Source organism: Gymnoscopelus microlampas (genome assembly GCF_963454915.1).
Source record: "Gymnoscopelus microlampas genome assembly, chromosome: 21".
Classification (NCBI taxonomy): Eukaryota; Metazoa; Chordata; class Actinopteri; order Myctophiformes; family Myctophidae; genus Gymnoscopelus; species Gymnoscopelus microlampas.
Window position 1 is genome coordinate 17,663,551 of NC_139958.1, and position 27,109 is coordinate 17,690,659.

General features: G+C 42.9%; 1 protein-coding gene across 4 annotated transcripts in view; it reads left to right on the forward strand.

Moving 5' to 3' along the window:
• Positions 1 to 27,109, forward strand: part of garnl3 (GTPase activating Rap/RanGAP domain like 3) — a 108,380-nt gene that overhangs the window by 34,930 nt on the left and 46,341 nt on the right. For all 4 annotated transcript variants that reach the window (XR_014600049.1, XM_084047912.1, XM_084047914.1 and 1 more), the window contains exons 2-5: positions 8,100 to 8,169; positions 24,035 to 24,109; positions 25,862 to 25,961; positions 26,898 to 27,022. Coding sequence is in view for 3 of the 4 variants with exons in the window: in XM_084047912.1 (XP_083904038.1) it covers positions 8,100 to 8,169; positions 24,035 to 24,109; positions 25,862 to 25,961; positions 26,898 to 27,022 (370 nt within the window). In the remaining variant the exon portion in view is untranslated. The remainder of the gene's footprint in view (positions 1 to 8,099; positions 8,170 to 24,034; positions 24,110 to 25,861; positions 25,962 to 26,897; positions 27,023 to 27,109) is intronic.

The following is a 27,109-nucleotide window of genomic DNA, read 5'->3' on the forward strand; positions in this document are numbered from 1 at the left end:
GTGTAATTTTGTAGAATATTGTAATATTGGCCTCTGAGATGTAGTGGAGTAGAAGTAAAAGTATTGGAAATTGGAAATACTCAAGTTAAGTACAAATACCTCAAAATTGTACTTAAGTACAGTACTTAAGTAAATGTACTTAGTTACTTTCCACCACTGCTATAGCAACCTTGCATTCATCCTATCCTTACAATATATATATCCTCCAATATATCCTCCAGTGCTCTGCAATAATACTGGTGATCCATCATCTTCAGGTGAGGCTCAGTTCTGGGCCGTAGCATTTCTCTACATGTTCCCACGTGTCAACAGCATCACTCATTTGACAGTACAGTACATTCATGGGGGTAGCTTGCGCTGGCGTGCAGTGTTGTTGCCAGATCTTGTGAGAGAAATAAGCAACCAGGTCTATTGAAAACAAGCCCAAAAGGAGCGACTATAGCACTTTTTCAACCTATATTACTGTATACATAGGCTGTTTGAAAATAGCCGATCGACAAGCTTGTAGATCTGCTATTTTCCCAAAAAATATTTGGAAGATGTTTTGAAAAATTCTAACAGCATAAATCTGGTACGGGGGCTCCCTGGCACAAAACATTTTCCGATGGCGGTTAGGGACAAATACATATTCATTTTGGGGGTCCATGACATGAAAATATTTGAAAATCACTGGTTTAAATAATAATAAAAAAAAGGGAAGCAATCCCAAATTAGCAACTACACTTTAGAAACATGCCCAAAAGAAAAAAACGCAACCCACAACTACTAATATTTACAAACGACTTCACAGAAAAACAAGCCCAAAGTCGCTTATAACAAGCGGACATGGCAACACGGCTGGCGTGCACCTGTGCTTGCACAATCATGTCAGCTTAATGCCCGATTTGTACTTGGCTGCACACCGGTGTCGTGCACCGAACAATAGCGGATCTGCTGCCAGAGCTTGTAGATAGGCTACTTGTGGGGCTAGTAGCCTGGAAACCAGACGAATCAATCTACCAAATAAAAAATTGCCCTCGGCAGAATTGGTCTCTGGCACTGCTCAGTTGTGATTGGATTCCACTCCCTCCGAAGTAGTGAGGGACCAATCAGGGCCCAGTATGCAAATATGGGGTTTCACACTGGTTGCCATGCCTAGCCGCGCCGAGCCCGTATAGCCACATGGGAATACAGAGCAAAAAAATTGCAGATACCACAAACCTCTCTTCTTGACAAAGGCTCTCTCTCGCCCCGAATAGACCATATTCACACGGCGGCCATATTGGAATTTAACATTGAAAGTGTCGCCACCCGGGGTGGCTACTTTCATTGACTTCATAGAAACATGGCCGCCGTGTGAATATGGTCTATGAACATGTGTGAGGGGAATGGGAAATGGCTGATTCATCCTGTGTGCATCAATTAGCTCGATGCAAAACAGGTGCGTTATCATCACACCCAGATCCAGTCCACACACAGTTTGAAAGTGTGGTCAAAGTGGGGTCCCGGGGACCCTCAAGGGTCCATGGGGGGGGGGGGGGGGGGGGGGGAGTTGAAGAGGTTCCCCAGCTAAATGTGTTGATAGCATCACAATCATTTTAACCACCTTTAACTTTTTATACTTTGGCTATTCAAAAATAGCAGATAATACAAGCTCATAGCGTGGCACCGAGTGCCCCGCTATGAGCTTGTAGATCTACTATTTTAGAGAATGTGTGCAAACCTTTGAATATATATATTTTTAAAGCGAACATTTGTAGATCAAATCTTTTCTTCTGGCTGTCCCTGGAACAAAATATTTTGAGATGGGGGTCCGCGGCCAAATACTTAGCATTTTGGGGGTCCTTGACATGAACTGAGTTAGACTATTCTGAGCAAAAAAAAATCTAGTTGTCTTTGTGGTCTTGTAATTTTGTAATTATGTAATTCTTTCATAATTTGACACCCTACACATTTCCCACATAAACCCAGCATCCCTATTCTGGGCGTCATGTCATAATAGGCAAACATTCTGTGATAATAGGCAAGACGACATGTTGTGAGTTTAAAACGGCATACTTTTGGCAAAACCATTTGGTATCGAGAGACAAAAAGGAGGGGACCCAAGTAGGCTATAGACCCCTGGGACCTCAGTCCATGAAGCGTGTAGGGTTAAAGTTGTTAATGTACCCTGTTAATCAGCATGTCTTTGGACTTTCTTTGCAATGGTTAGCACACTGTTGATGTGTCATACTGGTATAGGCCTGTCACAGCTATGACATAAACGCCTAATAGCAATTATTTGAGATAATTGTCATAAATGTATGTCATTTTTATGAATATGTTCCAGTGGTCGATGCCAAAAACACAGTTAAATCGTCGAGTAAAATCATAGCAGCCCTGCGTGCTAGTGTTACTCTGAAAGGAACTTTCACAGCTCTTAGAAGTAGAAAGCGTGGGTGTCACTACGTTCAAAGTGCTTCAGCTCTCGTGTCAATTGATTCAGCTTCGACTCTGAGCATCTTGTCTTGACTCCCGTATTCATAGCTGGAAACATTGAATTAGCTTGTTTTTCATTTCCCATGGGAGAATTATGAGAGCACAACTAGTATATATATTAACCCATTTACACCGGGAAAGAATCTCAGTCCATTTTTAGATTTCTTTGGCTATTCAAAAATAGCAGATATACAAGCTTGTAGATCTGCTATTTTTGAAATATCGTGAAAATATGTGCAAATCTTTGAATATATATATATAGATATTTTTGTAAAGCAAACATTTGAACTCAAATCTTTGCCTCTGGGGATTCTGCAAATGTCTTCTAAATCCTAACAGTTGATGTTGCTATAATATCAGTGTTTCTCAAACTTTCATGTCAAGGAGACCCAAAATATTTTGTTCCAGGGACCCCCCAGAAGCAAAGATTTGAGTAAAAAAAATTGCTTAAAAAATATATATATATTCAAAGATTTGCGCGAATGTTCAAGATTCTTTCAAAAATAGCAGATCTACAAGCTCATAGAGCTTGAACTATGAGCTTGTATATCTGCTATTTTTGAATAGCCAAAGTTTATGGTTAAAGTGGTTAAAATCTAAAATGACACAGATGCATTCCCCGGTCTTAATGGGTTAAATAGATGGCTTTTTTAAAAAGCCATCTATTTAATATAATGAGGCCTGTGTACTGTGTGATATCGTCTCATTTTCTAGTACGCTCGTTGCAAACATCAGCGAACCCATTTCCTGATGCTGTCCAATATGGAACAGCACGACTGGCAACCATTAACTGAAAATTGCAAATAACTACAGTATAGCTTATGCGGAAGTTATTACTTGCGTTTGGCCAATGCACATACTGAATAACATTATTCAGATTCAGATTCAACTTTATTGTCACGTCACAGGTTTACAGGTATAGAGTTGGTGAAATGATTTTATTGTAAAAGCCCCCAACATTTGTAGTCTCAAGAAAAGGGGCAAGAATAGGGAGAGAAAGAAACAAGGAAAACTAGTTAGATATGTCAACTATTCTCTGCAACTCTCTCCTTGCTCTCTCCATCTGCCATCAGACCTCTGGAGCTTGTTCAGAAAGCTGCGGCTCGTCTGGTGTTCAACCGCCCCAAGTTCTCCCACACAACTATCCTTCTCCGTTCTCTACACTGGCTCCCCGTAGCGGCTCGCATTCAGTTTAAAACCCTGGTGCTAGCCTATAGGGCAGCGAAAGGAACAGCTCCTTCTTACCTCCGGGCTATGGTCGATGCTTACACCCCTGCCCGACCACTTCGGTCTGCCACCTCCGGGCGACTGATTGCCTCCTCACTCAAGGGTCCTTCTGGTCGATCTACACGGTCGATCTACATGGCCCCACAGTGGTGGAATGAACTTCCCACTGATGTCAGGACAGCAGAGTCACTGCCCATCTTTCGCCGCAGGCTGAAAACCCACCTCTTCAGGAAACACTACCCTTCCTCTCGTGCGAGACAAGAACCTGAATCCTCGTGCACGCACACAAAGGAGCACAATGATGTGTGCAGTAAACTGGTCAAGGCCCACTGGAAACCATTGTTTGACCGAAGTGTTCACCTCTCTGTAATTTCAATTGTGTGTTTTTAATTTGTCTAAAAATGTAGATACAGTATGAAAGTAGCTTAGAGGCAGTATAGACACCAATTTAGAGCTCAGCAAATTATGAGGTAAATTGCCAGGTACCGCTGACCTTTCCTGACCTTGAACTACTGAAGGGATAAAAAGTCATTAAAGAAAACATGCGACACAGTCAAAAAAAAACTTGGCGTTCGCCCCGCGTCAGCAGAATCCACGCGCATCCATGCGGCATTGGCTAATTACTCTGAACTAATTAGCAACGCGCACATCCATCCCAGTAGCTGTGAGGCAGGTGACTATAACATGCATCCAGACCTTAAAACAACTTACTGTGTACACATTCAAATCCTCAGTGTTAACCCATTAACAACACTTCACCTGCCAGAGTTATTTCAGATTTTTTGCTGTTGTCTGCCAGAAATGTTTCATTGAAATTTAAAAAGTACTCAGGAGCCGAGATACATCATTTTTAAGTTTTAAGTTACCAAGGAAGTGGATGGGAGTCTTTTCCTTCGAAAAATCATATCTCCTTGGTCTTTGGGTCAAATTGAAAGAAAAAAAAAAAAAAAAAAAAAAAAAAAATGTTTTCAATAGAACGCGTTTATGCGTGATTGGCGGCCAAGTGCGCTATTTAATAGATCGCATTTATGCGTGATTGGCAGGAATTGAGTTAAGACCGGGAACGCATCTCTGTCATTTTTAGATTTCTTTGGCTAGTAGATCGGCATTTGTTTTTGAAAAATCGTGAACATTTGTGCAAATCTTTGAATATATCTATTTTTTAAGTGAACATTTGAACTCAAATCTTTGCTTCTCGGGGTCCCTGGAACAAAATATTTTGAGATGGGGGTCCGTGGCCAAATACATTTTGAGGGTCCTTGACATGAAAAGGTTTTGAACACACCACTGTACCAACATGAGTTTCTTTCTCAAAACTGTTAGGATTTAGAGGAATTATTTTTAATCAGCCTCAGGTCTTGGGTTAAACGGCTGTGTTTGATACATTACAGGCCTGTCTGTGCAGACGGTGCATCGAGTGCTACAAGTGGACGAGTCCTCCCTCGCTGCAAATAATTACAGAGTATAGCCTACAGTTATGCTGTTATGACACGGGCAGGAGGATAGTTAATTGTAGTTTGTTTTGGATCCCTTTCCCCGTTGTTAATCTTTGAGAAATAAATAAATAGATGCGTGTATTCTTTATATAAAGAAAAGATGTTCACCAGTTTGCAGAGCATCACTGAATTGGAGAGGGGATCATAGCTGGTAGGTTGTATTTTATATATTGATTATTAGGTAGGTCATATTGATTAGTATTTACATAATAAATATGCCTATAACTCCAACCCACGACCCCTAAACCTAACCTCTAACCCCCAACCTCAACCTGGATCTTTTCTTAACTGTAAGCCTAACTAAAAATATATATATATTTTAACCATAAAAAAAATGCCATACAAAGAAAATTGCCCTCACACTGTCTATTTCTCAAACACGCTCACATGTGCACTTGCCTACATACACATACACAACATAGGATTTAGAGCTGTGGAACAGTAGCCCGGTTCTCAAAAATAGCAGATGTACAAGCTCACAGCGCGTCACTTCGTGCCGCGCTGCAAGCTTGTACATCTGCTATTTTTGAACAGGTGTTTTGAATAATTATGTTTTTTTGTTTATAACACAAATCTTCTCTTCTGGGGGTCCCTGGCACGAAACATTTTCAGATGTGGGGGAGGGGGGTATCCGCGGCCAAATACATATAAATCTGGGGGTCCTTGGCTCGTAAAAGTTTGAGAAATACTGATTTAGAAGGCATTTGTAGAATCGGCCTCAGGTCTTAATGGGTTAAGACTTATTAAGCCCTATTTAGCCCTGAAGACCGTGTTGCGCAAACGAATCCAGTCACATACACACCATACACACACCACATACACACACCAGTGACCACATACACACACCACATACACACACCAGTGACCACATACACACACCACATACACACACCAGTGACCACATACACACACCACATACACACACACACACCAAGGTGTCAACACTGCAGTCAGAGCTCTCATTGCGCTGGATGGTAATGGAGCAGTAATAACAGGCTACTCACCCAGAGAGCTGGACAAACAGTAGTGCATGTACATACACACACACACACACACACACACACACACACACACACACACACACACACACACACACACACACACACACACACACACACACACACACACACACACACACACACACACATACACACACACAGATTGATTATTTTCTTAGCGATTTTTCTATCGATTACTTTTTCGAATCGAGTAATCTTAAAGCACATTATTTCAATCATTTATTTTGTATTGTAAATATATCAACAAATTTGTAACCCATTTTTTTCACCCAGTGCCAATTGCCTAAGCTGTAATCCTGGGCGCTACTCTCCCTCTGCCAGCCTGGGGAGACCCCCGAACTGAGCACATGCTTCCTTCAATGCATGAGGAGCTAGCAAGCCGCTTCTTATCCCCTGACAGGGGGGAGTTTCCCCGGTAGGACGTAGTGCGTGGAAGGAACACGCTATTCCAACCAGTTCCTTTCCCCTCCATCAGGCGCCCTGGCTGACCAGGGGGAGGCGGTATAGAGACCAGGATTACTGCATGTTTTTTGTGAGGGTACCTACCCTAGGGGACACGGGGAGAACATGCAAACTCCACACAGAAAGGTCCCTTTTTTAAATAATTGACCAAATCGATTAGTTTCATTTACCACTTGAGCAACAGAGACATAGTTCATAATGTTTCCGTTGAACATCATTATTCCATGTTCTTAATATTATTTTCTATAACTAGCTTCAGGTCTGGTGCATGTACTGTACAGCATTATAACCAAATGAAGCCCTGAAACGATGCTTTTAAATGTGAGACGAATCGAGATGTTCATCATGTGAATGTTTGTTTTCGTTATTTAGGTGTGCTTGATTGCTTATTTACATGATATGTAGTTTGATGTGCAGTGCACCCATGTCAGCTGCACGAGTTATGTGTGTGTATTTTGTACTGTATGTGAGTGAGCGTGTGCGTGCGCATATGTGAGAGAGAGAGAGAAAGTGAGAGAGAGAGAGAAAGTGAGCCAGCAGTCTCTCTTCCAGACAGGCTCTATCTATCACTGAGACTTAATTCAATCAAGGCCTGGTCTCAATCACTACTGGTTTGGTCATCAATGCTCCCAGCAGCCACACGGACAGACGGACAGATGGATTGAGAGACAGAAACAGAGAAAGGAAGGGAAATAAAGCTGTAAGGAGAGAGAGAGAAAGAGGGAGACAGAAAGAGAGAGAGACAGACAGACAGACAGACAGACAGACAGAGGGAGAGAGGGAGACAGAAAGAGAGAGACGGACAGACGGACAGACAGACAGACAGACAGACGGACGGACGGACGGACGGACGGACGGACGGACGGACGGACGGACGGACGGACGGACGGACGGAGGGAGGGAGGGAGGGAGGGAGGGAGGGAGGGGGGGAGGGAGGGAGGGAGGGAGGGAGGGAGGGAGAGCGAGAGAGAGTGAGAGTAAGCGAGAGACAGAGTGAGAGAGAGACAGACAGAGTGTGTGTGTGTGTGAGAGAGACAGAGAGAGAGAGACAGAGTGTGTGTGTGTGAGAGAGAGACAGAGACAGTGTGAGAGAGAGAGAGAGAGAGAGAGAGAGAGAGAGAGAGAGAGAGAGAAAGATAGATACATTGTATTTGACTATGGACAGAGAGACAAAGTGAGAGGACACAAACAATCTATGCTGCTATTGTCCACCTGTATTCATAGTATACTGGCCATGTGTGTGTGCATACATGCGTGCAACGGATATATGTTTTGTGCACGTGCACGCACGTTGTGTGAGTGTGTGTGTGTGTGTGTGTGCACGCGCGCGTGTGTGTGTGCGTGTGTGTGTTTCTGTGAGTGAGTGACGGAGCAGGAAGAGTCTGATGACATTATGTGTGTGTGTGTGTGTGTGTGTGTGTGTGTGTGTGTGTTCCAGCTCTGCCTCTGAGGACCTAGGCTGTCGGCGTGGAGACTTCAGCAGGAAACACTACGGCTCAGTGGAGCTGGTGAGTCCCTTTTATGATGCCTATACCCCACTCCCTCTCTCCTCCCTCCCTCCCTCCCTCCCTCCCTCTCTCCGCCTGCCTCCACTGCTGCATCCTCCTGCTTCACTCACTGTATTATTGTATATCGTTGGTGTAAATTAACACCGTACTTCAGTGTTTTTTTTTCAACCCTTTTCATATCAAGGTCCATTACTTATTCGGCATTTGAGCCACGGATTCATCACCATTTGATGAGATTTAGACTCTCAGGCCCAAGACCTAGAATATTTTGTTGTTGTTGAATAAGATTTTGTCCACAATTCCATGATGTAGTGATGTTGGTACCATAGGAGAGATAACAGGCAAACGTAGATCAAAATAACAATTATTTAATTAAGTAATGCAGATGTTTAACACTAATTTAACTCTTGAGAGCGTAAAATGAAACCAAATGAGAGAGAGTTAAACATCTAATAAGGGTCCATTTGGTTACCAGCTCTCCATCGTTTAGCTGGGGACCACCTGGAACCACCTCAGACAAGGACCACTGGTGGTCCCCGGACCACTGGTTGAGAACCACTCTCCTACTTGATCATACTACAGCTTCAAGCAAAAGGCCGATCTGCTATTTTTATGCATTTTAATCCTGAAAAGTTACAGTTTTGGACATAAGGATAAGGCCCGAAACCTCTTATTTCCATATTCTAACTATTTGTGGGCCCACTTGATCACACTACGGCATCGCACTAACACATCAAAAGTAGCAGATCTGCAAAGCTCGAAGAAGCGGTATTTTCCAGCGAACTCTTTCCCCCACAATAACAGACAAAAACTAAACTGAAAAGACACTGGCATAGAGCCCTGAGGGACAGAGACTGTATCTGTTGAGTGAAGATGAGGCTTGGAGAACAGAGGCTGACCCCATGGTGGTGAGTCATGGATGACTCGGGGTGTGGTCACTGGTCGGTAGGGCTGTCTGTCAGTCACCATTGCAAATTTAACGATATAATTGTGTGTTTGGCATTGAACACATGAAGCCTTTTAGGCTTCCTAATCAAAAATTGCACATGGCAGATATGACAAATAACTGAAATATACAAAGAAATGATTGACATTATTTAATAAAATGTGTAAATTATATGTAAAAATATTTTTAAAAAAGTCATTTTCTACATTATAATGTAAAAATTATAAGTTTTGCATTATAATGTAAAAATAGTAAAAATAGCAGAAATAGCTGATCTACAAGCTTACAACGTGCCACTTTGTGATGCGTTGTAAGCTTGTAGATCTGCTATTTCTGCTTTTTTAACCCATTTTGTGGCGGGAACCCCTATTTGCAACTATACCTTTCAAGACGGGAACCCCTTTTGAGGTTCCTGTTGCTATGTACAGTAATATAGCAACGTACATTGTTTGTAATTTTTTAATACATATTTGAAGTTTTCCAGAAAACTTTAGAAGATGATTTAGAAGGCGTTTTTAGAATCGACCTCACGTCTAAATGGGTTAATATTTGAGACTTTGTGACGTGTTGTAAGCTTATAGATCTGCTCTTTCTGGTCCAGTGGTGGCTGGAGGTTCTCTCTCTCTCTCTCTCTCTCTCTCTGTCCCAAGACGTCAACGTATTTTGTCCTCCTGACGCTGCTGCTGCATCGTGTGTCAAAGACGCTGCGTCAATGTTTGCCTTGTGGTCGATGATGATGAGTCATCGCTGGTGTGTGTGTGTGTGTGTGTGTGTGTGTGTGTGTGTGTGTGTGTGTGTGTGTGTGTGTGTGTGTGTGTGTGTGTGTGTGTGTGTGTGTGTGTGTGTGTGTGTGTGTGTGTGTGTGTGTGTGTGTGTGTGTGTGTTACTTGTATTACTATACTTGTGAGGGGGAAATGCCAACAACAAGTATAGTAGAATTAGAACAATGGTCCTTGGACCATTAGAACAATGGAGAGAAATGGCTGTTTTATGGTTACATTTTTTTTTTAGGAGTTATGCTTACCTGACGTCACTCGTTCATCCCCTGGGGTCACGGACGTTTTTTCTCTATGGACAATAACATTGGGTCATCTTAGAATCATCACATATAAGAATTGTGGTCCAAAAATAAACAAATTGTCTCAGCGCTATTGTCAGGGAGGTGGCTTTGATACGGTCTGTTTCTGGCTCAATGTAATTCATTCGGCAGCGGTAGCATTAGCGTTTTCTCACCGTCAGTTGATGCTTCATACCCATATGAGTCAAACCGGCGTGCACATTTGTTTATCTTTGGAACGCAGTTCGTATATGCAGGGATAATTGACGGGTCGCCGGTCATTATTGAGAAATAAATCCCGACAGGGTGATTAGGCTTAATCACCCCGAAGGGATTTATTTCTCAATAATGATTGCGACCCGTCAACTATGCCACTTATTACACGGCTACTGAATAAATAAATAAATAAATTGACCCAAAAGTAACAACAACATGAAGTATTTCCTTGCTTACGGTAATGAAAGTGTTGCGCTGGGCGGACACGGTCGCCTCGGAAAACAAGGAAGTGAATAAAGCATTCGACCAAGCCGTGTAATAAGCCGCAATATTAAACACGTCTATGTGAATTCAGAATGGGAGAGAAAAAAAAACGTGACCCAGGTAGGATGCGTAAATTACGTCAGACTTCAGTGCTCTATTAGGCAAAGATTGAGGTTGGGGTTAAAGTTAGGTATTCGAAGGTTAGATTTTGGAGTTTGAATGGAGAATATGCCTTATTTATACTATATACTATACAGAAAATAGCAGATCTCGCACTGTGAGCTTGTAGAATTCATGCTTTAGGGTTAGTGTTAAAATGTGTTTTTAAATAAAAAGGGTAGTCATTGCTGTCCTGAAATGTTGACGTCCTTACAAGTCGTCCCTGTCGGGTGGAAAACCTCATATGTCCAAAACCGTGACTTCTCTGGATTCAAATAAAAAAATTGCAAAAGTAGCAGATCTACGAGCTCAAAACGCGTCGCTTCGCGCTGCGTTTCGAGCTTGTAGATCTGCTTCTTTTGACCCTTTTGTGTGACTGTAGTGTGATCAAGTAGGGCGTTAATTTACGGGGGAAAAAAACACCAAAAGTTGAAACATGGAGATAAAAGGTTTCTGCTCGACAGCAAACGAAATAGTGTGTGTGTGTGTGTGTGTGTGTGTGTGTGTGTGTGTGTGTGTGTGTGTGTGTGTGTGTGTGTGTGTGTGTGTGTGTGTGTGTGTGTGTGTGTGTGTGAGCTGTGTGTGTGTGTGTGTGTGTGTGTGTGTGTGTGAGCGGGAGCCTGCCCATCCTGATATCCACATGGGAGAGCAGGAAGTTCCTATGGTTCATCACGGCAATCTGACTTCCTACCAGAAAGCCCACTGTGGGTCTGTCCATGAACACAGGACGCCGCGTGGGAGACAGATTAATGCCGAGAAACCACATGCTGCCTATCACTGCTGGCTGTATGACACAACACACTGTGTGTGTGTGTGTGTGTGTGTGTGTGTGTGTGTGTGTATGTGTGTGTGTGTGTGTGTGTGTGTGTGTGTGTGTGTGTGTGTAGTGGTTGAAAGTAACTAAGTACATTTACTCAAGTGCTGTACTTAAGTACAATTTTGAGGTACTGTACTTTTACTTATACTGGAGTATTTCCAATTTTCTATACTCTTACTTCTACTCCACTACATCTCAGGGGTAAATATTGTATTTGTTTTGTACTCCTCTAAAACTATTTGAACACTTTAGTTACTAGTTACTTTGTAGATTTTGATTATTGTTACAAAACATGCATTAACCACTTCAGCCATATTTAAACTTTAGCCGATCTACAAGATCTCAATCTAGTGCTTGTAGATCTGCTATTTTAATATGATAAGTTGTGAAATGGGACATTCTGCATAATGATTACTTTAACTTTTGGTACTTTAAGTACATTTTGATGCCGATACTTTTGTACTTTTACTCAAGTACATTTTGATTACCGGACTTTTACTCTTAACAGAGTATTTCTTCATTGCAGTATTGATACTTTTACTCAAGTAAAAAAAATGCAGTGCTTTTTCCACCACATCACTGTGTGTGTGTGTGTGTGTGTGTGTGCGCGCACGCACGTGTGTGTGTGTGTGTGTGTGTGTGTGCGGCTGCGCATGCGTTGCAATAGGCAGAGAGAGAAAACACTATCTAAAGAGTGTGGTGTGTGTGTGTGTGTGTGTGTGTGTGTGTGTGTGTGTGTGTGTGTGTGTGTGTGTGTGTGTGTGTGTGTGTGTGTGTTTGTACGTGTGCGCGTGCGTGTGCGTGTATGTGTGCCTGCCGGGGTTATCTCTCACCTTCAGATAATATTGAAATTGCATCTGTCACCTACCAGTGTGAGATGACTATTAATTACCCTGGCAGCGTGTTCAGGACAACCCTGGTGCTGTTTTCCACATTAGTGTGCGTTTGGCCAGGGGTCAGTGTGTGGGTTAGAGGCTGCACCGTATTTGTTCAGTTGCTGAAAAGGATCTCTCTCTCTCTCTTCAGCCGACTCCTTTTGTTTGTCTGGCCCAATAATGTAGGGTTTTGCCTTTAGGCAGGGTTGACCATGTATTCAGCCCCTCAAACCGGGGACCCACAACCCATTCAAACTGGGAACGCATCTCTGTCACTTAAGATTTCTTTGGCTGTTCAAAAATAGCAGATATATATGGGTGAAATCAATGTGCGCGTTCATCGTGCACGACGATTTCATTGTGTTTCTGTCGTTGAAAATGTATGGAATATTATGAATAAGAATTATATTTCTGTTTGGCTTTTAGCTTTCGTAAACGAAAGTTGCACAGGGCAGATATGACAAATAACACATGTTTAATTACTTTATACTTAAAAATAAACATTAATAGTGGAAATAGCCGATCTATAGACCCCTTAACAGACGACGTCATACTGGCTGCGTGCAGCCAGTATGCGCGCAACGAAACCCATTATATCAGGTCTCGTTAGGACGCGTCTCACTAGCCAACACACACAAGAGGGGGTTGGGGTGTGCTGAAACCAGTGCACCCCGAAACAGGTTGGGAATTGATTGCGTGAAACAATCACCTGTGCGTCCAGGCTCAATGTTAGTAAACAAATAATTGGTCTATAAGCTCAAAACGCGTCGCATATGTAATAATTGACAGGCCTAGCGCACGCATGCAGGTGGCATGCGTAAGCGGTTCCCAAACCCAGTCGTTTTGAGGAGCACGCATTTTGGTGTGACTGAGCGAGCTGCAAGGCGAGCGAGTGAGAACAATTAATCTATAATCAATTAATTGCGGGGTTTTTTTGTTTGTTTTTTGGGGGGGCTAGTGAAAGTTACATGTATGGTGTGTGTGATATCAAATGTCAGCCTACCATAATCACAGTAATCCTTAATCTTATTCCGTCATAAGGGGTTTTGGAGAGAAATTAGACAGACTCCATAGAGCACTGCAGAGGGCAGGTGTGTGTGTCTGTGTCCAGCTGATGCTCGTTGACGCTCGTTAATGTTATGTACATCAAGGCAATTATGTTTCCTTTTGGTCCTAAGAAACACTGCTTATCAATGAATCGATTAATCGACCGATAAGGTTATCAACTATCAATTAGTGACTGAATCGATCATTTGCATCCCTACTTGTGCCGTGCAGCTGATAGCCTCAACCAATCGCAGCAATTGTGGGTGGGGTTTTGAGGACCACAAAACATTGTTACTGACCTTTTGAGTTATATATTGCATATATGTATTAATAACTTACTGGCGAGCAGTAAAGCCCAGCCCACACTAATCGCCGTCTCTCTCTCATTCTGTGTTTCTGTGTGTATTTGGGTCTCGCAATGGAAATGTTGCAGGAGCAGCAGACAGTCGGTGCGTTGCTGCCAACCCCCCAGGGGTTGTTAATCAGTGGTGTTAATCAGTTCTTCAAGTATTGTGGTGGTGCTTTGTTAATCTGTTCAGAAGTCATATTATGTATTTTGGACGGAAGGACGGACGGACGGACGGACGGACGGACGGACTTATATTATTGTAGTATAATTGTGTATTAATAAATAAGTAATTAAGGTTCATTCCAGGCGATGGTTAGGATAATGCCGTTATTCCTGATGAGATGCTGTGAAACTTTCTCCGTCAGTGCAGTGGAAAACTGGATGCATATTTTCTCAATTAATGGGGCCAGCAGACACCAACACTTTCCTCTTGTTAAAAATATATATACGAATGTGACTTCATACCAAAGTGTATACAGAACAGTCTGTGACTGTGACGCAAATCATTTGAGAATCATTCTTGTCATGTATCTTTTTTTCCTGCCATTAGGTTGCATAATCTATTTCTCTGTGTGCTAGCCTTTATGAGAACAAGCACTGAAAGGAATAAACAACAGACTGACCATTCCAAACAGGATTCCCTATAATAACAGAGCCTAACATAAGCAGAGAGTCATCTCTGTTTTATTTCTGGGACCAGTTGAAGAGAGGCAGGACATGTCAAGCCCGGCCCAGTGCCTCTTCTCACAGACGCCATTCAGACAGTTCCACCAAGGACCATTCCTGATGTGGTCCACGTCCACTGCAGCCGACTTAAATCAGCCGCTTATGAAGAGAAACGGCTGCCATGACAGGGTTCAGAGTGGATGTTCTGCTTTAACCGATTAAGACCGGGAACGTGTGTCACTTTAGATTTCTTTGGCCATAAGAAAATAGCAGATACGCAAGCTCATAGCGCGGCACCGAGTGCCGCGCTATGAGCTTGTAGATCTGCTATTTTTTTTAGAAAAAAAACAGTCATGAAAATATGTGTAAATCTAAGAATATACATTTTTAACTCAAATCTTTGCTTCTGGGGGTCCCTGGAACAAAATATTTTCAGATGGGGGTCCACGGCCAAATACATATAATTTTGACATGAAAACGTTTGAGCACCACTGATATATACTGTATAGCAACATACGTTTTAAAAAAAGACATTTGTAGAATCCCCCAGAAGCAAAGATTTGAGTTAAAAAATGTTCGCTTGAAAAAAAAAAAAAAAATCGAAAGATTTACACACATTTTCACAACTTAAAAAACAGCAGATATACAAGCTCATAGCACAGCACTCGGTGCCGCGCTATGAGCTTGTAGATCTGCTATTTTTGAATAGCCAAAGAAATTAAAAAATGACACGGATGCGTTCCCGGTCTTAATGGTTTAAGTCTGTTAGATCTCAACTCAAATAACTGGTAGACACACAATGAGTAATGCTCACCACATCTTTTGAATGACTTTAAATAAAACGTTCTTTCGGCATATCTGAGAAGTGATGATGACAGTTGATATGAAGCAGGCCTATAAGATATTACAGTAGATAAACAGGTAAAGTCACCAGCAAAATACACTGATGTCACTACCACTACCCCAAGACCTTACTAGTAGCAATGATACACCTGTTATCTATTTGACTGTATATTCATCTGAGGTGTGGACAAAGTACTCAACACTGGTACCTCACACATTAAGGTAGTGTCTCTATCAGTCCAACCACCAGGCCAAGTCATTCATCTCAAGTGCTTAAAGACAAAATGTAGTTGCTACAATTGTGTGTGTGTGTGTGTGTGTGTGTGTGTGTGTGTGTGTGTGTGTGTGTGTGTGTGTGTGTGTGTGTGTGTGTGTGTGTGTGTGTGTGTGTGTGTGTGTGTGTGTGTGTGTGTGTGTGTGTGTGTGTGTGTGTGTGTGTGTGTGTGTGTAGTTGCACGTCTGTTCTCAGTGGATCCAACCTCACAGAGAGCTGGAGGGACATCTCATTACAGAGTAAAGAATGGGAGACAAAAGCAGGACGTTTAATTCACTAAATATATCCAGGAGCAAGGAAAATCAATAAACACACACAAACCCACACACACACGCGCGCATACACACACACACACACACACACACACGCACGCGCGCGCGCGCACGTGCACACGCCCACGGGCATGAGGCTATTAACTCGCACACAAATACAAATTAGCCTCCAGGGCAGGCTGAACCTGCCGCACGGTGCTCAGATACACACTCGTATGCAAAGTGTGCAACAATCTGTCTGCTTGTGAAAACATCCTCCACCTGTTCCATTCTGATTTCCCCTAAAGAGGGACAGGCAGCACGGAAACCAGCACAACGCTTTGATGCTGGCACCCTCCATGTACTGTACCATCTGCTACTCAGATACTCTGTCTTCAGAGGTAGGATGAGTAAATGCAGAGGACAAATTTCCCGAGTGTGCAAAATGTACAGTGACAATCAGTGGTGTAAAGTAACTAAGTACATTTACTTAAAGTACTGTACTTAAGTACACTTTTGAGGATTTCCCATTGTCAGTACGTTTACTTCTACTCCACTACACCTCAGAGGCAAATATTGTACTTTTACTCCACTACAATTATATGAAAAGTTTAGTTACTAGTTACTTTGTAGATTTTGATTATTATCACAAAACATACATTAACCACTTCAGCCCCTATATACTGTATATAGTACTGTATATAGATACTGTACTGTATATAGATCTACAAGCTCATAGATGAGCTTGTAGATCTGTATTTTTGAATAGCCAAAGATATTTAAAAAAAATGACACCGATGCGTCCCGGTCTTAATGGGTTAAATTAGCCACCCTACAGTCACATAAGACTGTACATGCAGTGAAATGTTGTGGTATACTCAAATTATGTCCAACCCTCAAAAAAGATTTGGAAACTTGTCCTTGTGGTTACTAACCAACCAGCTGGCCTAGTGGTTAGAGTGTCCGCCCTGAGATTGGGACGTCGGGGTTCGATCCCTGGCCAGGTCATACCAAAGACTATAAAAATGGCACCCGATGCCTCCCTGCTTGGCACTCAGCATCGAGGGTTGGATTGGGGGTAAGTGCCTGAGACATACTAGCGTCATGTCCAGGGGGTGTACAGTACTTGGAGTTCAAGCTGCCTCACGCCCTCAAGGAAATGGTAGATTGTCTCCTGCCTCATGTCTCGACAATGCTTACTTCTTATTACTAGGGATGGGACGTTATTATCGTTTATCGTGATAAAAAAACACTCAATTATCGCATCGCTGTGATTTGAATTTATTGTGAAATTGTCGATAAGCTCACATTGGCTTGTCGATTGGCTGTTTTCAGCAACAGCTTTCCCAACAATAACAGAACGCAGAAAAAGACACTATAGACACTGAACCCCTAATTGCTCCCGATGAGCAGGTTAGTGCCTTGCATGGTTTCCTCCGCCATGTGTGTGTGTGAATGGGTGAATGTAATGCACAATCTATGTAAGCGCTTTGGATTAAAGGGCTATATAAATTTACCATTTAAGTGGTTAAGCCCTATATACTTCATTTTACGTAGAATAGCTGAAATAGCCGATCTATACAAGCTTTATGACGCGTCGCAACTTAACGCAACGCGTGAGCTCCTCAGGAGGTAGAATGGTTGCTTAGGAATTGGAAGGCTTCCACGCTCGATTCCCCTCACAACGACCTGGATTGGTGTTGAAGTGTCCTTGAGCAAGACACTTGGACCCCCCCCCCGGGGGCCGCTGCATGCCCCCTGTCTTTTGAAAACCCCGTGCACCCTGGTTCGATCCCCCGCAGTTCAGCATTCTGTGAGAACTGCGAGCGAGAGCATGAACAGGGCTCTCTGATGAGATCAATGATGCTATCAACAGTCGCACAAAAGCCATTGATTGAATCTCTCCCTCCCTCTGTTCCTCCTCCTCCTCGGCCTCCCGCGTTGGGCCAAAGAGATCTATGATACTGTCGTAAGGCCGTCGGGTAGAAACCCTGTATGTCCCGAAAACCTGTTACTTTTCAGGAAAATCGAGGGGTGAAAAAAGAGAGAACCTGTGTTCCAATGGATCCAATGTAGTTGTTGTTTAGTCCACAACCTCTTGTTAATGCATTAAGACCTGAGGCCCGATTCTACAAATGCCTTCTACATCAGTAGTTCCTCACACCTAAAAAAATAGCAGATGTACAAGCTCGCAGCGCGGCACGAAGTGACGCGCTGTGAGCTTGGATATCTGCTATTTTTTAATATGTGTGTGTGTGTGTGTGTGTGTGTGTGTGTGTGTGTGTGTGTGTGTGTGTGCGTGTGTGTGGCATGCCCAATAGCCAACGTGAAAATCTAAAATGACACAGATGCTTTTATTTCCCGGTTTTGATGCATTTCATTGGTTCAATATTTGTAAGACCCACAGACACTCCCCCCCCTGAGCTCGGTGTAGATCGGCTATTTTTTCTGTGTTTGTGATAGTAGTATGACGAAGTACGGCGTTAATTTACGGGGGGAAAAACATAAAAAGTTGAAATAAGGAGATACAAGGTTTCTGCCCTACGTCGACGATACATTACCAAGATAAACAATCCCCACGCCTCACCACTACCACAACAAGATGCCTCACAAACGGCCTCCTAAGTGGCCGTCCAGGGGAAACTCGCCAGCTCTCACCAACGTCCCAGCGATCGCCGTCGTCACTGGACCCTCGCCCACACAGTGTGTTGACTTCTGGTTTCTCCTAAAACCAGTGGTGTGAAGTACCTAAGTACATTTACTCAAGTACAGCACTTAAGTACAGTTTTTGAGGTACTTCTGCTTTACTGGAGTATTACCAAATTGTCTATACTTTTACTTCTACTCCACTACATCTCATAGGAAAATATTGTACTTTTACGCCACTGCAATTATTTGAAAACTTTAGTTACTGGTGACTTTGCAGATATAAATTATTACATTATTAAAACATACATTAACATGTATGTTAATGTATGTTAATTAACCATTATTTTATCCCAGGCTATTTGAAAATAGCCGATCTACAAGCTCACAACGCGTCGCATCGCGACACGTTGTGAGCTTGTAGATCTGCTATTTTCAAACATTTTAGTACTTTTACTTTTGGCACTTTAAGTACATTTTGATATCAATACCTTTGTACTTTCACAAAAGTAAATATTTAATTCCTGACTTTTTTACTTGTAACAGAGTACTTCTACATAGCGGTATCGACGCTTCTACTCAAGTAAAACATTTGAGTACTTTCTCCACCACTGCCTAAAAAACCCACGTGACACAGTGGATATACACAGGAAATCAATTGAAGTGTAGCCCCCCGTCCGTCCCCCCCCGTCTCGTCTCGGCTCCTCTCCCACCGTGTCTTGGAGGAGTGGAGGTCTCCTCGTCTCCGCTCCTGTGTGGGCCTCTGGGAAATCAGAGCCTCCCTCAGCGCACCGAGGGCTACAATTGTGTTTGTGAAGTGTTCGAGTCATGCCCTAAAATGGGAGCTATTGAGGCGTGTGTGTATGTGTGTGTGTGTGTGTGTGTGTGTGTGTGTGTGTGTGTGTGTGTGTGTGTGTGTGTGTGTGTGCGTGTGCGTGCGCGTGGGGGTGGGGTGGGGGGGGGGGATGTTACACACAGTCAGTGGAGATGGCTATTATTCATTTATCATTTGTCTTTTTTCCTGTCATTACACGTTGCTTTCTCTCTCTCTCTCTCTCTCTCTCTCTCTCTCTCTCTCTCTCTCTCTCTCCCTCTCCTCCCCGGCGATCTCATCCTTCGCTCTCTTCCTCCTCGCTTACACCCCTCCCATCTCTCCGTCTCTCTTTGGCAGCGGCAAGGTATTTTATGGGTTGTTTGTTAAAGCCTCCCACAACCGTGAGCGTGCGCACGCGCACACACACGCACACGCACACGCACACACACTCGTAAATGCGTGCTCCCCTCGTCAGACACATACCAAAACACACACACACACGCGCGTGCGCGCGCACACACACACACACACACACACACACACACACACACACACACACACACACACACACACACACACACACACACACACACACACACACACACACACACACGCGTGTACTCCCCAGTCCAACACATACCAAGCCCATAGGGAATGATTGGAGCGCAAGCTTTTCCTCTTTGTCACTCTGCTGATGCATGATTTAGAAGCACGCCACACACACACACACGCACGCGCGTGCACACACACACAGAGAGAATCCATAAGGCTCTTAACCTTTCCTTTCCCCTCTTTATTTTTCATTCTCACACAGAGAGGCTTTATGCACACGCAGCAACACACACGTTTTCTTCGACACTGAAAAGCTCTCTCACTCTCTCCCCTGTCTCTCTCTCTCTCTCTCTCTCTCTCTCTCTCTCTCTCTCTCTCTCTCTCTCTCGTATTCCCTCTCTCTCTCCTCTCTCCTCCTCTTATCTCTTGCCCCCCACCCCTCCCCCTCTCTCTCCACATACATACATACATACATAGACTCGAGGTGCTCATAGTTAATGTTGCAGGAAGACATCAGAGACCACCGGGGCTGTTAAAGGCATAGTATCTTAGACCACTGTTTCTCAAACGTCTTTGTGCCAGGGACCCCCAAATGTATATGTATTTTGCCGTGGACCCCCATCTGAAAAGGTGTTGTGCACGGACCCCCAGAAGCAAAGATGTTCGCTTTAAAAAATATATATATTCAAAGATGTGCACACATTTTCAAGATTTTTCAAAAATAGCAGATACTGTATACAAGCTCATAGTGCGGCACCCGGTGCTGCGCTATGGGCTTGTATATCTGCTATTTTTGAATAGCCAAAGCTAAGTGGTTAAAATTATTGTGACGCTATGTTAATTAATGTCCCTGGGGACCCCCTGGTACCCCCCCAAGGACAACTGGTGATCCCCGGACTACTGGTTGAAAACCACTGTCTTAGACCACTGTTTCTCAAACGTTTTCGTGCCAACGACCCCCAAATTGATATGTATTTGGCCGTGGACCCCCATCTGAAAAGGTGTTGTGCCAGGGACCCCCAGAAGAGAAGATTGGTGTAAAAAAAAAAAAAAAAAAGTATGCAAGATTTTCCAATACTTTCAAGATTTGTTTTTAAATATTCAAAAATAGCAGATGTACAAGCTCGCACCGCGGGACGAAGTGACGCGCTGTGAGCTTGTATATCTGCTATTTTTGAACAGACACATTTTGCTGGGGACCCCCTGGAACCCCCGTCAAGGACCCCACTTTGAGAACCACTGTCTTAGACCACTGTTTCTCAACAACGTTGGGTTTTGGGGACCATGCATATACCGGGGGTCCAAATGTGAACCAATGAAATGAACTTAACTAGTTTTGTTTTGCATCCTTCACACATAATATGGTTACGCAGTTACAGACGATACGTAGGCCTGCAGACCAAGGCTGGGTAACTGACCCAAATCAAAACCGGCATTTAGAACCTCTAACCCAGCGGTTTTCAACCCTTTTCATATCGAGGTCAATTATTTATTCGGGATTTGAGCCTCGGAACCACCATTTGATGAGATTTAGACTCTGTTCAGACCCAAGACTTGGAATATTTTGTTATCGTTGGATAAGATTTTGTCAAAATAACAATTCTACATCCTCTAATTGTGTAGACTTAAATTCAGTAATGCAGATGTTTAACAATAATTGAACTCTTGAGAGCGGAACATTTTACACTCAAGAGTTAAAGATCTAATAAGGGTCCATTTGGTTATACCAACTCCACCAATCATTTAGCAGGGGACCACCTGGAAACCCCCTAAAGGACCACTGGGCGTCCCCGGACCACTGGTTGAGAACCACAGCTCTAGCCGACTTCATCTTAGGATAATTGAGAAGCGGAGGCATTCAAACTGAGGTCTAGATTTTAACCCATTAAGACCGGCAACACATCTCGTGTCAATTTTAGATTCCTTTGGCTATTCAAAAATAGCAGATCTACAAGCTCATAGCGCGGCAAGTCTAAAATAATCGTGATATAGATTTTTCAAGTCATACCGCCCCAGCCCCAATACATACCGTCTCTCTTTGACACACACAGAGAAGAAGGAGGACTGCACCAGGAAACACGCAGGGATATTTGCCTATAATAATGTAGATGAGGTGGAGTGTCACTGGGTGCTTTACAACCGCAGTAAAACATGCAAAGCCCTGTGACATCATGACAGGCTTTTATTTTCTTTATTACCTCAAATTATAATCTCAGAGTAATATCATTTGCATAAAGGGGAGCCAATAACCACGGCCATTAATCATCGCGTCTGTCTTAACCCATTAAGACCGGGAACGCATCTGTGTCACTTTTTGATTTGAGCTAAAAAAGCATTATTTTACACTTTGGCTATTCAAAAATAGCAGATCTACAAGCTCGTAGCGCGGCACTCGTACGAGCTTGTAGATCTGCTATTTTTGAAAAATCTTGAAAATGTGTGCAACTCTTTTAATATATATTGTATTAAAGCGAACATTTTTAACTCAAATCTTTGCTTCTGGGGGGTCCTTGACATGAAAAAGTTTGAGCACAGCTGATATAGAAACATATGTTTTTTTCAGAATACTGTTTTGATACTGTTTTGACTGATTTAGAAGACATTTGTAGAATCGGCTTCAGGTCTTAATGGGTTAACCACATGAACCCCCCCCCGACATCTCGTTATTCCGCTCTGGGAAAATAGCTTTTCTACAAGCTCGCTGAGCATGTAGATCGGCTATTTATTTTTTTTGGCGAAGGGATTTGGGGGGAAAAGGAGGGGACCATAGAGGTCAGTATGGTACTGATACTGACCTGATGAAGATCCTGTGAGGATCGAAATGTTGTCGCAAATAAAGTACTGTAAATCCTTCACCTGTAGAATGGTGTGCGGGCTCTATACCTCTCTTCATGTTAGTTTCATTGGCCTAGCGCCCGCCGTTGATGTGCTTGTAAATAAGTATGCTTTTACAAATATTGAACCGATGAAAAGTATTAAAAAGCGCTTCTGACTAAACCTCCTAACTCCATTGGATCCACAAACTGTCGTTCAAAACCACCTAACTCCAACTTTTGGATAGTGGAAATCTCCACATTAATAATGGTCAAAAACCTCCACTTGAGCTGTGTTTGGGTAAAGTGATGATAATATAAGGACACATCAAGTGGCTGTCAGTGTATAAAGTCACCATCCCAACTTTGATGAGGCAATATTGTGTTGTTCTAAAAAAACATGTTTTTTTCTTTTTCATTTCCTGAAAAGTTAATATTTTGGACATATCTGGTTTCTGCTCGACAGCAGAGATATGAAGGTTTTAAGCATGTGATCATCATCAGTGAGACATTTTTTCATACTCATAAAGCAACAATGTCAAATTAAGTTTGGTGTAAGATGACAGAGCTCTGGTCTTCACCATTGGAATTACAGGTATTATTTTTTCCCCCCATTTTTTTTAAACAATGGTGTATGAGTCACTGTTGTCTGCCAGGAGGACAACGCTGCTCTCAGCATTGCCATTGTCGTTGGTTTGTTTCTATGGGGACACTTGAAGATAAAATGCATTAATTTCACGGCGCTTTATCGTTTTTTTATGTACAGTCCCTCTTCCCCCCCCCCCCCCCAAGTCACTTCCTGTCTGTCGTCCTTCAGACCGCTACCGTCTGGCTCACCAACCTGTACACCCCCCTACAGTACCTCTAATGTTATCTCTTCAGATCCCGAATAAAACTATCGTCAATAGATGTGGTGAGAGGAGGTGGAGTAGAGACAAGAAAATCAGAACCACATTAAAAAAAAGTGATGGGGGGGGGGATTGTCTGTCAAGAGGAAGTGGACAGACAAAGACATGATATATAAAAGGGAACGACGTCATGTTCGTGGAAAATGTTTATGGCAAATACAGCATAGTGTGTAAGTTGTAGGACTCATGCAGCCGTGTCTGCCTTTGTCCCTCTTTGTAATTAATGCGTTAATCTCCCCCCCACGCACATAGCTTGTGTCAGGTATTTTAATCATCTGTCTCTGTCTCTGTCTCTGTCTCTGTCTCTCTCTCTCTCTCTCGCTCTCTTTCTCTCTCTCTCTCTCTCTCTCTCTCTCTCTCTCTCTCAGCTCATCTCCAGTGATGCAGATGGGGCCATTCAGAGAGCAGGGCGCTTCAGGGTGGAGAATGGCTCATCAGATGAGGTATATGACACACACGCGCACACACACACACACACACACACACACACACACACACACACACACACACACACACACACACACACACACACACACACACACACACACACACACACACACACACACACACACACACACGCACACACACACACACGCACACACACACGCACACACACACACAGTAAATGCATCATCACACGTACTAGACATATAACCGGTCCTTATATTACCCCTCAAACAGGGTGACCATCATTTCAAACCCCAAACCTTACCTTTACGCGAACCAATTTTATTTTATGGACAACAACATGCACATGTTTGCGTCCAAAGGCGTTTTCATCAGAATGGAAGATAATCAGTACTTTTACCCAAATTAGCCATAGCCTCTGGCTGCTGTCCGCCTGTCACAGTGTAACGCAGTGTGAGATCTTTGAAAATGACACGCCCCAAAATATGGGACGCTATAACAACCTAATGAATGGAAGTTAACCCATTCAATCCGTGAACGCATCTCTGTCATTTTTAGATTTCTATTGCCTGTTCAAAAATAGCAGATATACCGCGCTATGAGCTTGTAGATCTGTATATACAGGTATACAGTATATATATATATTTATTATTATTCCTTTACAATTGTTCTAGCCCTCCTGGGGGCCACTGAATTATGTTAGTGCTTGCACACCTAGTGATAATGATAATGAATGGGACAGAACATGATTAAAACGTCTATGTCGGCGCTGAAAACAAGTAGAACATAGTTATTATCTTTATTGTAGTGAAAACCAGGACATTTTTTGTGTGTCATTTTTTGTGTTGTTTTGACAATATCTGTGATAGCTGTGGTCATAATGCAGCTTGAAACCATACGACAGATTCAATTTGATTTGATTTGCAACTGTGTAATTTTAGTCTGTGCCCCTGTATGCCACGTCTGGGACTATGACATGACACTTTGCACTATAACTTCATGCAACGTCATGTTTGGTCCTGATGATGATGACGGCATCACTGGCGGAGATTTGCACTCACAGCAGGGGGCGTAATTTGGGGTCCTGCAGGGCAGTGGCGTATTCACCGTAGAGGCAAGTGCGATCTCGCCTCCCTTTGAAAAACACTGACTGAAAAAAACGAGAGAAAAAACCCACCAACTCTGATAACAATAGTGGGCAGCGATAGCCAATTATTTGGGGACCCTCTTATCCTCACGGTTGGAAATCACTGCATTATAGGCTTGTGGATTATATAATAATAATAATACATTTTATTTATAACACACTTTACATTTTTGCCAATCTGAAAGTGCTACAGGGTTTAAAGACATGGCATAACAAGAGCAAAGGCAACCCCAGAACGTGAGCTTATAGAATTGTGCTATTTTTGCTATGGGGCTTAAGTTGGCATTTTTTGCCACCCTCTAGGGTTTTTTTCTCCATGAAATGACGCATCTGTTTGCACACCTTTCTAATTGACTTTATTGTCTAACAGTTGTCAACAGAGGAGATAGCACTGACTCAAACTGTGACCAATTATTTTGACAAGGTGGAATCTCTGTGTGTGTGTGTGTGTGTGTGTGTGTGTGTGTGTGTGTGTGTGTGTGTGTGTGTGTGTGTGTGTGTGTGTGTGTGTGTGTGTGTGTGTGTGTGTGTGTGTGTGCGTGCGTGCGTGCGTGCGTGCGTGCGTGCGTGCGTGCGTGCGTGCGTGCGTGCGTGCGTGCGTGCGTGCGTGCGTGCGTGCGTGCGTGCGTGCGTGTGTCAGAGCATGGACTACACCCCAGGAACCTGGAGAAGAACCGACGTCCATCTGGAGAACCCTGAGTACCACACCAGATGGTTCTTCAAGTACTTCCTGGGAAAAGGTTTGTGTCGGGGCTGTGTTGTTTATCCATTGACTATTATAGGTAGGGTAAGTGATATTTACCTGAACATATATTTTCTGTTAATTAATGATCCGGAGAGACGCGGAGACCCCTGATACTGAACAAAAGCATTTGTAGAACACGTCTGTGTCATTTTTTGATTTGAGCTAAAAAGCTTATTTTACACTTTGGCTATTCAAAAATAGCAGATATACAAGCTACGATATATACGAGCTTGTAGATCTGCTATTTTTGAAAAATCTTGAAAATGTGTGCAAATCTTTGAATATATATATTTGCTATTTTCTTTTAAAGCAAACATTTTTAACTCAAATCTTTGCTCCTGGGGGTCCCTGGAACAAAATATTTTGAGATGGAGATCGGCGGCCAAATACATATCATTTGGGGGGTCCTTGACATGGAAAAAGTTTGAGAACCACTAATACAGCAACATAGTTTTTTTTTTTTTTAAACTGACATTTTGTAGAATCGGCCTCGGGTCTTAACTCATTGAGTGCCAGGATTGCCAGAATTATTTCAGAATTGATTTGAAAAGTGCCAGAGTTTTTTTCACAGAAAACAAAAAGTGCTTAGGAAGCGAGATACAGCCTTTTTCAGTTCTAAGTTAAACAAGGAGTGGATGGAGCAGCACATCTTCAGATGATGATATCTTGGGTTCTGAACATGTTTTTCAAACTATTTTAACTATTTTTTCAAAAACACGTCAAACACGTTAATGGCACCCAGCGCCATAGCGGTAAAAACACGTGAAACACGTTAATGGCACTCAGTGAGTTAATGGGTTAACCTTTTAACAAAAAAATGTTTTGTTATAACCAAAACATATAACTTACCCTACCTTTAAGCATGAACGAATGCATGCATTCGTTCATAATACTACGTTAGTTTGATGAGGTTTTGTGTTATCTCCTTCAGTCCATCAGAACTACGTGGGCACAGATGCAGACAGAGACAAGAACCCCTTCTACCTGTCAGTGGTTCTGTCTGACCAGAACAACCAGCGGGTCCCACAGTATCGAGCCATCCTCTGGAGAAAGAGCGTGAGTCCACACACACACACACACACACACACACACACACACACACACACACACACACACACACACACACACACACACACACACACA